The sequence below is a fragment of the Phlebotomus papatasi genome, chromosome 3 (genome assembly GCF_024763615.1).
Source record: "Phlebotomus papatasi isolate M1 chromosome 3, Ppap_2.1, whole genome shotgun sequence".
Classification (NCBI taxonomy): domain Eukaryota; kingdom Metazoa; phylum Arthropoda; class Insecta; order Diptera; family Psychodidae; genus Phlebotomus; species Phlebotomus papatasi.
In genome coordinates this window covers 86692048-86706821 of record NC_077224.1, presented here as the reverse complement: position 1 = coordinate 86706821, position 14774 = coordinate 86692048, and the positions used below count along the sequence as shown (strand labels likewise).

The following is a 14774-nucleotide window of genomic DNA, read 5'->3' as shown; positions in this document are numbered from 1 at the left end:
TATCTCTTACCGTTTGGCCTCTAGTGCTGACGACAGCCGGACGAACAGACGAACAAACAGCGTGACGTAATTTTTCAGAAATCGTCTGAAACGCGAAGATTTATTGAGAAAAGTGGTCTCCGGGGGGGGGGGGAGTGAAAAAATCGAAGGATTATATATATAGTGGGTCCCGGGATTATTCATATTTTTAGGACTACAGAAAATCGCACGGTATAGTTTTATGCATATAGAAAATTTGCACATCTTTAGGAGCTTTTTTTCGCAGAAGTTACAGAAGCGATGCAAAATATGTAAAACATATTTGGCGCCAATTTCTCGGGCTATTTTAAGCGTCAACGTTTCATAAAAAGTGCATTTTAAATTTACCGCATCAAAAAAAATCGCACACATTTAGGGGTATTTCACAAAGTGGTTTCTAGTGATAGTCAAAGATGCATAGATGAGTTTGCATAATCCTGGGATCCCCTGTGCTGCTCTCTCCGTGGACTTCGAGCAGTAAAAAAATGAAAATGTTTTTCTTAGCACTTTACTGTTTCTGCATTATCGACTTTTATTTGTGTTGATTCGTGTCTTGGCCCTTTTACCCAATTCTTGCTGTTTTCTAACACCGCTAAACAGTCGTGGCAGGAACCAATATTATGAAAAGTCGATTACGTAGAAACATTTGAGAACAGTCATGTTCTAAAAAACATATGTTCATTTTTCATTGGAATAGCACTATTATGGTGCTATTCCAATAGTAAATGAACATGTTTTTTATCACTTTACTGCCCTTAAGTGCTTCTTCTTTATCGACTTTCGTGTGTATTGGTTGACTATTGACTAATAGTCGATAATGCAGAAGCACTTGAGAACAGTAAAGTGATAAAAACGTATTTATTTTTCATTGTAATAGCACCATAACTCTGTAACGTTAAATCCCAGTTAGAAATTTAAGTCTTTCGAACACGTTGTTTTCACACTTTAGTACATGGCGCTATTCTAAATATAAATTAAAACTTTTCGAGAATTGCCAATCGAATTTCTGTGAGGGTCTTGATTCTCCACGTAGAAAAGTTGATTAAGCAGAACAGCTAGAATCTCAAAATTAATTTATCTATATAATTTTTCCATGTTATCTTAAAACAACTCTGATGAAAAATATTGGTGTTTAGGCACGTGTTTCTTTGGGCTTTTTCCTTCAATTTCGTCAATGAATCTCTCTAATGAGAAGTTTACGTACATGAAAGATTGGATATTTGCTCTGACTCTACGTATCTCATATACTTTGACCCAAACCCCCGATGAGAGGAAAATGATTTGAAGGCAAGGAGGAAAAAAAAACTTTTATATTTTTCTTGGCAACTCTTTCCACAATATTGTGAATCTTTCCAATTGATGTTTCTTGATCATTTTCTCACTATAATCCTAATGTCTTTTCACTCTCAAACCAGGAAAATTTCTCTCAAAAACTATGAGGTTATTTAACTCTAGTGAATTGTCATCACATCATTATTCTCAATTCTAAATTCAAAAATTCAGTTTAGAAATGATAAATTTATTGCAAATTACCCGTCATTGTTGCTTTCTTCTGAATATCGCGTTACAATTAAATAGAAAATAAATTATGTTAACTGCAATTTTGACGAGGATCAGACTTCACAAGAAGATGGTTTGGTGATGAAAAACTCGAGATCGCCAAACTGTCTCACGAGACTCTCGACACTAAACTAAAAACTCCCTCTGAAGTAGTTGTAGATGATTCCCTTTTGCATAAGATTATTGTTGTTTTTGAGCACGAGTGTTAGTGCGAGTGGGGTGAGGATTAGAAAATTAATTTCAGCGGCACTATATAAGAGATTAGTATGATGCACAATGTTAGTGCAATTTTAGAATAAGAAAAAAATGGGAGTATAAAAAATCTATATTCACTTCGATATGACACACTTTTTCTGCATAAAGGAGTGCCGCTGTAATTAACATAATAATAATGCGTTTATTCATCAGAGCTTCGTACGGAAAATTCATTCGTTCACTCAATCAATCTGTCTTCAATTCTGATGGGCTTTTAGGAATGCTTAAATGCAATTTTTGGCTGAATTATGCAGCTATTACACAGGGGAATGGTAAAAATAATTCAGCATCAAGCATTTCATTCATTCCATTCCTTTGAACATTTAACTAGGTTTAGTAAAATTTACAAGCTTTTTAAGAGATGATTTATGCAAAGAAACCTGTTACAAGAGTCTGGATAATCGGGATAATCTTAATCAAAACCAAAAATATCTAGTTTAATATAAACAGAGTAATATTTAAATGGTTTCATAAACCTTAAAGGGTTTCACAAAACTTGAGAAACTCTCAAAAAGTTTCATGAAACATAAAAAAAATCTTCAAACAATTGACTGAAGCTTCAGAAACCTGCGAAAGCTTGCTTAAAACTTCAAAACAAAACCTTCAGAAGAAAAAGGTTTCACGAAACTTCATAAAACATTTAAAAGGTTTCATAAAACTTGAAGGAATCTCAAAGGCCTTTATAAAAAACATTAAAAATCTTCAAAAGGTTTCCTGAAACTTTAGAAACCTGCGAAAGCTTGCTTGAGACTTAAAAATAAAACCCTCAAAAGGAAAAGGTTTTATGAAACTTCATAAAACATTTGAAAGGTTTCATAAAACTTGAAGGAATCTCAAAGGCCTTTATAAAAAACATTAAAAATCTTCAAAATGTTCCCTGAAACTTTAGAAACCTTCAAAAGGTAAAGGTTTCAAGAAACTAATGAAGCCTTTTAAAGATTTCATGAAACATTATAGGAAACTTCAAAATATTTCAAGAAACATCGCAGCTAACACAATGTAGGGGCAAGTGGGGCACTTTTGAAATTGAACTTTTTATTTTTAATTAATTTAGATTCACAATTTTTTTGTGGAGCTAAATTATATCACAATAAGGTCCAATTCCATATAAAAATAGGAGAACAATGCCTAATTTTAAAGCTGAACCATTTCAAAGGTGTCCCACTTCCTCCCAATTTGGTACTAGTACTAGTGCAATGTTGTAATTTTTAAATTTTTATTTTAATTATTATTATTAATCGTATCGGGAATCCCGAAAAAATACATCCTGATTCGGGATATATTTTTTTACAATGTAATCATGTTATATTGTTGTTGATCCCGTGTTGGAAGAATCTGCTAAGTCCGTTTGTGGACCGCCCAAGAGGGCCTTCACCGCAGTGTGAATGCTTCTTCCATGCTCCCGGAGTTGTTGGGCAGAGGCAGTGAATTGTTATTACGTTTTATTTCGTATGAAAATGGCTTTTCCGAACATTCAGTTGTATTGCACCCGGCGGAACTCAAACTTACAATACTGTGAGTCAAGTCAGGGATAAATCCGCCCAAGACGAACGGTCTACGAATGGTCCAAGACGAACGTTGTCTATTGCGCCACTGAGATCCTTCTTATTTTAATCATTTAATTTAGTAATAAATTGAAAACATTGTCCATATTCTTAAAAAAAATCCAAGGGTATATATTGCAAAGTTGTTCTTTAGATTTTCCTTTTTCTTGGAACGAGGTAGGTGCTATTTGCTTGTGTGAGGGCGGCTGTCTCCCGGCACTGCATTGCAGTGTTTTCTCTTCGCCAGTCCTCGTCCTCATTCTCCGAGATCGTTTACCAAAATAACTACCCCTACAAATGCCTTATTTAAGTGATTAGAAGAGTCATGCTATATTAAAAAGTAAGTCTACTCAGGATTCAAGAGTAATTTCTCGCTTCTTGTGTTGCTGGCATGAAGTTTATCCTTAAGTACAAATATCTTGTTTTGAGCCTTTTGTCTAGTATTTTCAATAGGAGATCTTAAATGAGAGGTCTAGCAATATTTAATAACGACATAGCATAATAAATTCAGTCAAATTTTAAAGTAAATAATTGTGCGATGTCCAAATATATTTCAATGTGATAGCTCCATTATCTTAATTAACTTTTTTTAAAGCATGATTAGGTGTTGTGTTAAAATGTGCGTCGATTTGAGAACAATTTAGAAAACTTGGCTCAGTTTGTTGGAGATCCCGTGAAAAGTCAATTAACGCACACCTTTTAGATCTGTCATCATTTGAAAAGTGGAATTTTCACGTGAATCAGGGGGGAGGGTTCCTCTCAACAAAATAATGTGCAATTTCACAGAAAATTTCCCACAACACTCAACTCCTAATTGTATTTCGAGAGGAGAGAAAAACGATCTACAATAATTTTCTGTTTAAATTTTCAAATACAGAAAATACTCGTGCAATGATATTTGAGGAAAATTGTTGCTCATGTTCGGTGTCACAGGCTCCACCAAAAAAGGGAACAAAAATGCTTCTGTGAGGAAATATCGATGGTAAGAAAACTTAACTTGATGCGAATGAACAGATGTTTATTTATCTTATTCTTTCTCGAAGGCTTATGTGATAGAATCTCGCGCGCGCGAAATTCTCTGCCTCACATTGAATTGCTGTGACTCATTCGCAGCATGATGTATTTTGGGATTGAGTTTTGCCTCTGCCGTTCTCAGGCAATAATAATAATAATACTATAAAGAAAAAGATGCATGGGAAGGTGGGGCTATATTGGCCAGGAGGGGTGGCTAATTTGTCCATTGGATTTTTAAGTTATTTGCGAGAAAAGGTATATGGATTTAACCAAGTTCTGGCAAGTGACTTGCGGAGTTCAAGACACTTTATCATATTTCCACTTAATGGGAACCATAACTGTTCCCATTCCCGCCGTAATTTTTCTCATTTTCGCCGCAATTGTTCCCACTTTCACCTCATTTGTTCCTATTTTACTGTAATTGTTTTAATTTTCGTTGTAATTGTTCTCGTACTCGCCGCAGTTAGTCCTATTTTCGCTGCAATTGTTCCCATTTCCGCCGTAATTGTTCCCATTTTCTCTAGAATTGTTCCCATTTTCGAAGCAATTATTCACATTTACTCAGCATATTTGTTCCCATATTCGACATAATTGTTCTCATTTTCGCCGCAAGTGTTTCCATTTTCGCCGATATTGTTGTGATTTTCGCCACACTTGTTTCCATTTTCTCCGCAATTGTTCCCATTGTCACACAAATTGCTCCCATTTTCGCCACTGTTCACAATATCGCGGCAATGGTTCCCATTTTCGCCGCAATTATTCATATTTCCCTCGCAATTGTTCCCATTTTTGTCGTAATGATTCCCATTGTTACTGCAATTCTTCCCATATTCGGCACAATTGATCCCATTTTCGTCATAATTATTCTCATATTCGCCGCAATTATGCCAATTTTCATCGAAATTATTTTCATTTTCGCCAAAATTGTTCCCATTTTTTCTGCATTAATTCCCAATTTTGTTTTTCAATTTTTAGACGCCATTTTTCCATTTTTACTGCAATTGATTCCATTTTCCCCGCAACTGTTCCATTTTCGCCACTATTATTCCCTTTTTCCCGCAATTGTTCTGATTTACGTCGAAATTGTTCCTATTGCTAGCTCAATTATTCCCATCATTGATCGTCTGAACTGTTCCCATTTTCGACGGAATTATTCTTATTTTTAGCCTTAATTGTTCTCCTTTTCGCCGTAATTTTTCCCATTTCTGCTACAATTGTTCTTACTTTTACAATTGTTCTCATGTTTTGCCACAATTTGTTTCAATTTCCACTGCTAATATTCTCGTTTTCGTTACAACTGTTCCCTTTTTTGCTGCAATCGTTCCCATCTCTATCCTAATTGTTCCTATTTGCGCCGCAATTGTTCTTATTTCACCGCAAATGTTCTCATCTTTGCTTGAATTGTTCTCATTATTGTCGCAATTGTTCGTATTTTCGCTGCAGTAGTTCCAATTTTCGCCGCAATTGTACCAATTTCGCCTTAACTGCCCCCATTTTCGACGCAAATATTTTTATTTTCGCTTTTATTGTCCTCCTTTTCACCGCAATTGTTCCTATCTAAAATTTGCAATCAATATAGCCCTGTTCTCCCCTAATAAGACATTTCTGAAATTTGTATCTATTTCTTCTCCGATTTCCTACTGCGAGGGATCCACTGGTTTTTTTTTCAAACAATTATGATTAAATAAATGAAATGGGGGGTGATTGCAAAAGTTCTTCATGGTTATCACATGGTGAACCCTTTCTCAAAATGCTAGAAATGTAATTTAAATTGCCCACATTTTTGTCCTCCTTGAAGATTGCCAAGAACATCGTCTTCAAGATGAATGAGTCAACGTTCGTCACTTGCAATTTGTTTTCGTTCACCTTCTTTTCTCACCCAAAAAACACCTCAAAAATTTTCCTTCAGAATGTCGATCATTTAGTTAATTGATCAAATTGATTTTTAGGGCGATTTTTTTCTGATAAAATGCCTTAATTTTTCACAAATAAATCTCCCAATACCTGGATTTTATTGCAAAATTTATTGTGTTGAAACAAAACTTTGCGGTAGAAATTGTTGAAGACCACTAATTAAGATTTATGCAGTGTTCTTAGTCACATTTTCTGTCCGATTTAACGCGTCTCCGTTGAAAATTATTAATTCATTGGGGATTTACGAGTTGTCTATCTACTTAAACCTCAATTGCCGCTATGAAAATTTTGTACTTTCATTTAATAATTACTATTTCAGTTAAATAAACAATTGTTTGAGAGAGTCCTAAATAGATTCTGAATCCAGGTTTCCTCTATTTTACCACAATGTCGCCTGTTTCGCCGGAACTGTTCTCATTTTCGCCGTAACTGTTCCCATTTATGCCGCAAGTTATCCTATTTTCTCAATAGGGGAAAGTGTTCTCTCTTTGAACGCTCATGCCTTCGAATAACGTGAATTTCTTTTGTTTTTCGAAAGAGATTTATATAAATTATCATGGAGTTATCAACAATTGACGATAAGCCAACTAATTTTTAATATAAATGTGTAAGTCACTTAGGAAAACTAAAAGGAAATTTACATTATTCGAAGGCATGAACATTCGAATGGAGAGTACTTTCCCCTAATTGTTCCCATTTTCGCGGCAACTGTTCCCCATTTTCCGACAATCGAGCACATTTCGCCGTAATTGTCCCTATTTATGCCGGAATTGATCCCATTTTCTGCGTAATTGTTCCCAATTTCACCGGAACTGTTACCATTTTCGCTAATTAATCCCCTTTTACTGTAGTGGTTTCATTTTCACCGTAACTGTTCTCATTTGCACCAGTACTGTTCCCATTTCCTTTACAATTAATCCCATTTCGCAGTACTTATTTCATTTTCGCCATAACTGTTCCTATTTTTGCCATAATTGATCCCATTTTTACCGGAACCTTCCCTATTTTCGCCGTAAATACTCTAATTTACGCCGTAATTGATGCCATTTCGTCGTAGTTGTTTAATTTTCGCCGTAAATGTTCTCATTTTCACCGTAACTGTTCCCATTTTCGCCGTAAGTATTCTCATTTATGCCACGATTGATCCAATTTTCGCCGTAACTGTTCCCATATTCTCCGTAATTGTTCTCATTTTCGCCGTAAGTTTTCGCATTTATGTCGCAATTGATCCCATTTTTCACCGTAACTGTTCCCATCTACGCTGTAGCTGTTCTCATTTTCTCCGGAACTGTTCCCATTTCGCCGTACTTTTATTTTCAGTGCAACTATTCTCACTTTCGCCGCAACCAAGAAACAACGCAATGGCTAAAGAAAAGTCATTTCAAAGTTTTAATGCCATTTTTAATGTATTCATTTAAATTTTCTCAAAGACCGCAAGAGGCAATTAAATTGCTTTTTTGTTGATCAGAAGTTTATTATCAAATTCCGACATTTTATTAACTGATTCAAAATAAGACAATTAATCTAAAATTCAGGAATTTTTGAAAATACTCAAAATTTGTTTAAGTATTATAGAAACGTTGTTATTAGTGTTTTTTATATAATTTAATTCAATTGACTAAAAAGGTGAAATTTGAGAACAGTTGCCAGGGACACTCGCGGGAGAAAACAGCGCCCTCATGCGGAGGGAAAGCTCGTCAATATCAGTAAGTTCTTGATAATTTCATCTTCCCATTTGATATTGAAAGCTAATCTAAAAGATATTGCTGTAAGATTTCTATTTCTTTAAATTTTGTTTGGTTAACTTTTACAATCTGAGAGAAACAAAATGTAGAAGTTTTATCTGAGAACAAATTTCGGAAAATTTCACTGACATTGACAAACTTTTCTTCCGCAAGATGGCACTGTTTTTGTCCGCGAGTGGCGCTGGCAACTGTTGTCAGTTTTCTATCTTTATGATCTTCACAGTAATTTTCTCGAACTCATTTCTTTGTTTTATTTATGCATTTAAGGGTTAATACTGCTACCACTTCTTTTTCCCTTCTGAATGAATTTCAACAAAATTTGCCAGGGATTTTTCAAACAGTATACATGCGAATTTTGCTCTCCCTCTCTCTCTAATTAATTACACGCTCCTTTTTTCACTCTCTGAGCATCATCAAGCGAAAAGTTGTTATTGTATGATGATTCTGTGCGATAAATTGTGATGGGTTTATTTATCAAAACACTTTTAGTCATACCTCATGGTGTGAAATCTAATCGAATTGGAATGTATTGCAGTACCCTAATCTAATTTTATTTTAAAATGCTTTTGGGAAGAGATGGCTTCTTGTCTCAATCTTCACATTGGCTCTTCTTCTTCCGACCAACAAGTCAGTCGTGATTTAATTCTCGCTACGCATTGATTAACCAACATGTTTTTGGCGCGCGCGCGTGTTCACGCATACAATTGCCTTTTTTACTTCTTCATGTCTCTCTCAAAGTATCCAAGAAAAGTTTGTACATGTTTCTCTGGTCTTAAACATGCATTTTCTGTTTTCCCTGGAAAGCTTTGGAAAATTGAAAGGAAGGGAACTTACCAAAATTGCCCAGAAGTGTCTGCAAATCCTCGCTGGTTGGATCCAATTCCCAAGCATTCTGTGGATTTTACATTGAAAAAGATAGTGATGATCTTGTTTGAGCTTAAAAGAGCTGTGATCCTTTCATTGAAAAACCGCTTTGATAACAAACTTCAATATAAAAGTATGCATAACAAAAAATTGTAAAATAGTTCGTAAAGGTTTGCGAAATGCTCGTAAATCGTATAATCCAGAAAAAAGTTTGTAAAAGTTTGTTTTTCCACAATCTTTGTTCGTAAGATGAATACTTTGACGAACAATTTTTGTTGTTTTTTAAAACTTTACGAACAGATGACAAAATTTTACAAATATTTTTGTGTGTTTACGAACAAAAATACTCGTCAAGTGTTCATGTTACGTAAAAGGTTTGTGAAAAAAAAGTACAAACTTTTACGAACTTCTTTGTTGATTATACGCTTTACCAATATTTCGTAAGTCCCGAGTAGGAATTCATAAACACAAGAACAAACATTAAAACATCCAAAGATATTTCTTGCGGTTAGGGGAAAGTACTCTACCTTCGAACGTTCATGCCTTCGAATAATGTGAATTTTCTTTTAGTTTTCCTAAGAGACTTACACATTTCCATTAAATATTAGTTAGCTTATCATCAAATGTTGATAATTCAGTGATAATTTAGTGCAAATCTCTTACAAAATACAAAAGAAATTCACATTATTCGAAGGCATGAACGTTCGAAGGGAGAGCACTTTCCCCTATGCAATTCTTCCGTGTCACTGGGCTGAATTCTCGGTCTCAAAAATGACACGCAAAACGGAACTGCTTCTACATTTTCTAAAAATCGCAATATTCATGAAAATTAAGAAAAAAAACTACGATATTTCTTTATTGGTTCACCTTTTTGAGAGGCTTTTTTTCCAAATTCTCACCAATGTCTTAATGAAATTGATGTGATTCAACCAAAATCGAAACAAATTGCCATTTTTCATTATTGTTTCATTAATTTTTTCTTTCAAATATTAAAGAAATAAGAACCATCTTAAGGATATTTCTTTGCTCTTTTATCTGTTCGTCATGTTTTTGTTTGGTTTAGATGACTCTACTTCACAAAACATCCGAAAAAACGCGGTATTATATATTTCAATAATATTTCACCAAATTTAAAACGTGTTTTGGTTGATATGTTTCTGTTTCATAAAAGAACAGAAATACATTGCAATGTTTCATTATAGTTTTACCCATTTTTTATTTAAATGCTGAAGAAATCCCGATCTTAATGAAAATTTAAGAAAACTCATGATATTTCTTTGTTGTTCCATCTGTTTATCATGTTTTTCTTAAGCTTAAGATCAGCGTGTTTCACAAAACATTCGGAAAAACATGATATTTCAGTAACGTTTCATCTATTTGTATCCGTATTTTGCTTAAATTACTTTGTTTAATAAAAAAAGAGAAAAATAAAATAAGTACGTAAGTTTCATTTTAGTTTACATTCACTTTTTTTAATTAGAATCTCAAAAAATCGCGAAAGTTCATGAAAATTAAAAAAAAAATTATGATATTTCTTTGTTGTTTCGTCTATTCATGTTTCAGAAAACACCATGTTTCAATTGTGTTTAACGCGATTTTTGTATGCCTAAATTATTGTGTTTCAAGAAAACTTGAAATAAATTTCTATATTTCATCACTTTTTCACCCATTTAAATACTGAAGAAAAACCGAGGCTCCATAATTCTTTGTTGTTTCACATATTTGTCTCACAAAATATTTCAAAGAAAATTACGGTATTTTAATAATTTTTCATCTTTTTTTATGCATGTTTTTTGTGAAATTGTTCTGTTTTTTTATTAAAAAAATCAAACAAATTCTGATAGTTCGTTAAAATTTCACCAATTTCCTTAAAAAATCCTATAAGGATCGCAAAGTTTCAAACAAGAAAAATAACTCACGATATTTTTTTTTGTTGTTTCACGATTTTCTGCAAAAAAATATTTCTCGGTATTTTATTAATGTTTTTTTTTTTAATCTAATTCCACATTTGTGTTTCTCTTTTTATTTCTGTTTCACAGAAATTTTGAAGTAAATTGCGATTTTTCGTTTATGTTTCGTGCATTTGCAATGTTTCGCATTGAATTCACAGTGTTTCATGGGAATTTCAAAGCATCACTATCACTACATTTCATTACTGTTTCATCTATTTTCTTTTATTCAAATTTCATCAAAATTAAACCGTTTCACTGAAATTTCAAAATAAACTTCACGATGTTTAACCTGTGTTTCTTTATCATTTTGCTAAAAATTTCAACGTTCAATAAAATATTTTTAAGAATCGTGTTTCATTTATGTTTCACGCGTATTCACTGAAAATTATATCAGCCAATTTTTTACATGAATATTTTTCCACGAAATTGGATGGAAAATGAAAGGATTGTGTTTATAAATTCTTAATAAAAAAGTCATCATCAATCAAAGGTAGTTGACCGATCCACAGCATTGCAATAGCTGTGATTATGAAAGAATCAGAGCTCAAAAGAATTCAAAATTTCAATAAATGGTTTGCTCTCTTTGTCCTGAAAATCAGAAAAAAGAGGTTAAGGATACTTACAGGATCAACCTGAACGGAAATTGGTTCCAGAGGTGTTCCACTCTGTGGTAGATTTTTCGCAGTTGTACCTTCGGGCTTTTCCTCACTTTTCCCGTGATTCTGCGCCGCGATGTTTGTGTGGTTGAAGACTTCAATAAGATCAGCAACATGACTAGAACTTCTTGTGCCAATTGTAGCATCTCTCTCTGTCCCAAAGCCCCAATCGACATAGTCAGATTCTGGGTTTAAGTCCAAACTGTCCACATCGTTGTCTATGCACTGAAAATTGGCGCAAAATTTCATTTTTACTCAATTTAATCCGTGATTTGATTGCCATAGCATTTTTTCGCGGTATCATTAATCAAACATTGAGATCTCCGTAGATAATGATGTTGGGGTACTTGAATAGTCTTACGTGAAGTGTCTTGTTTAGAAAGAGATGGAAAAGCGAATGAAACTTTCCGGAATGCTCGTAATCTTTACTGAATGAAGACATTTGATCAAAGGAATCAAAGAATTTATTTTTTTTTAAACGAACTTTTAGCCTCGGGAAAATTTCATGAAATCAAAATTCGCATCCTCTTCTTTCTCAAACGTTTTGCATATGTCTATCTCGAATTTTCGTATTCAAAATTCGACTGAACTAAATTGAATTTATTGTGACGTCCAAAAGAAGAAGAAGAAGAGTCCGGAAAAGCGGGGTCGACATGCAAAAAGTTTGAAAAATTGATCTGAATTTCGATTATATGAAATTTTACTCAGGTAAATTTCATGAAATCAAAATTCATGTTTCTTTCTTTTTCAAACGTTTTGCATATGCATATCTCAAGTTTTTGCAATCAAAATTCGATTGAACTAAATTGAATCTATTGTGACGTACAAAAGAAGAAGAAGAAGAGTCCGAACAGTCTGAAAAAGTGATCTGAATTTCGATTACATGAAGTTTTCTCAGGTAAATTTCATGAAATCAAAATTTACGTCATTTACTTTCTTAAACGTTTTGCATACGTCTGTCTCAATCTTTCAGACTATTCTTCTTCTTCTTTTGAACATCACACTAAATTAAATTTAGTTTAATCAATTTTTGAGTGCGAAAGAATGAAATAGCCATATGCAAAACATTTAAGAAAGGGATGTGAATTTAGATCACGTGAAATTTTCCCGATCTAAAAAGTGTGCTGGAGCCTTAAACTAATTTGATTTTTGCTAGGATTCACAGACATTTCTACTGAATCCTTACTTGCAAGAATTGATAAAAAAAACTCTATTTCTTTGTTTTAGAGTGTTTTTAAAAAAAGATAATTTGAGTAATGGAAGTCTTTCATAACCTCGTGCGCTTCGGTCAAGAGATTTTTATGGAAGAAAAAAAGGTTATGTTGAACTAACCTCAAAAATAAATAACCTTGATATTTTGGAAACAATCTCAGATCTTCTTTCAATTGCAAAAAAATCAAATTACAGTAGAGTCTCTTTAATCCGAATTTCTCAAATTAAAACGACGACGCTTGAATTCAAAATGTCAATTGTGAGGTTATGTTAAAAAAAATCATATTGTGGTCAATTAAAACCTTATTTCTGTGCCGCTTTCAGAATATTCACATTAATTATGAACTAATAAAATTAAAAGGAAGATCATCACTGCGAAAATTTGTAAGTACGGCCATTAGATTCAAATCGCAATTTAATCTCACACAAATTCCGTTAATTTTAAAAATATCGTTCGAATTTGCAAAGTGAGAAATGTCAAAAAACTCCCTAAGCGGTCGAATTTGGAACATTCTATTGTATTTCTTTTTTGAGTGACAGAAAACTTTTCCGACCTAAAATTCTAGACTCTGCTTTTTTGTTTCTAAGATGTTTACTTTTTGAAATATTAGGTTATGTTGATCCAACATAAAGAAAATGGTTTGCTTTATTGAAAATGTTAGCTAAACTTGATGTTCTCTTCTTCATACTGATGTTTTATTCAAGAAATTTTGTTTTAAAATGTAAGGTTATGTTACAAAAGGTTATATTAGTTTTTTTTTAGGTTAAGTAATGTCAATATGAGGTTATGCTCGACTAACCTAATAAAAACAAACTGATTTGACCTTTAATTAGACGAATTATGAAATATGAAATTCTGTTTACGCTTTTGTTTGTCAAAACACGAAAACGGCAAACATAACCTCAAATTGAATTAATGTGTTATATTGCAAAATACCTTTGGCAAAATCACAGATTTAATTAAGTAAGAAAAATTGACTTTGGGCATAATAGATTGTGACTAGTTGCAGTGCCCGGGCCTGTTTTTGGGACTACCTCATTATAAATAATAATAAGAAAAACTAGCTAGTTTTTTTTAGGTTATCCTGAACAAAATTGGAATTTATTTACTGGCCATTTTTTCCAAATCCATTTGGCTATTTAATGAAAAAAACACTCCGAAATTTTGAACAAAAATCTAACATTGAAAAGTATTTTCATTTAAGAATTTATTTTGCTGCTTTTTTTTCAAAGAATTTGAGGTTAAAAATGGATACTGTTTTTTTTTTTTTTAATTTCAGTTTTTTAGGTTAGAATTCATAAAAATCCAATAAAATCTTAATTGAATTTTTCGAAAAAAGTCGTAAGACATGACCGCTGAATTTTTCAGGATATGCTATCCTAAACAAAGGTGTGTTTTTTAGGTTATGTCTAACCTAACCTTACTTTCTTATCAACAAATTATTCTTTCTCATATAAAAAAATTATTGATGCCTTATAATTTTATATGATAATGCTTTTAACTTAATTTAATGCACTATTCCACATCTTCTAATAAATTTTAAATTTATCATAGAACAAAAAAAATTTCGAAAAACTTGTTTTTTATAAGAAAATTTAATATTTCTTTTTTTTTGTTGATAAAAACTTGGTAAAGCGTTCCTGATTTGTGGACTGCTCGAACCGTTCGAACTGTCAAAACAGAGCTCTTCATATGAAATATATTTTTCACATAATTTTTTTTGTTGTTTTTTTCTGTCAACTATTGATGTGAACTATAGTTCATAAATTACGAGACAATCATCTTAAAAATGACAATTGTTAATAAACTGAATATTTTTCAAATTTCTAATTCGTAATGAGTTGTTAAATAATTTCGGAGTACTTTAACATTCAACCTTTGAAAATTCCGAAAATCCGAAAAAAGTCCGAAAATTAAAAATAAAATCGTAAGGGTCGTTTTCGAAATAAACCAAAAAAACATATGCTTTTGGATGGGAAAAGAAAATGTGGAAAAGACGTGTCAAGATAATATTGACTTCTGGGGGGTCACCGAAGATC

At 32.8% G+C, this 14774-nt stretch overlaps 1 protein-coding gene across 1 annotated transcript in view; it reads right to left on the bottom strand.

Annotated features, from left to right (window-relative positions):
* LOC129806187 (mitogen-activated protein kinase kinase kinase 7) overlaps positions 1-14774 on the bottom strand; it is a 35345-nt gene that overhangs the window by 17005 nt on the left and 3566 nt on the right. Inside the window, exons 4-5 of the mRNA XM_055854587.1 lie at positions 11490-11747; positions 8885-8942 (exon numbers count right to left, since the gene is read on the bottom strand). Coding sequence (XP_055710562.1) covers positions 8885-8942; positions 11490-11747 — 316 coding nt within the window. The remainder of the gene's footprint in view (positions 1-8884; positions 8943-11489; positions 11748-14774) is intronic.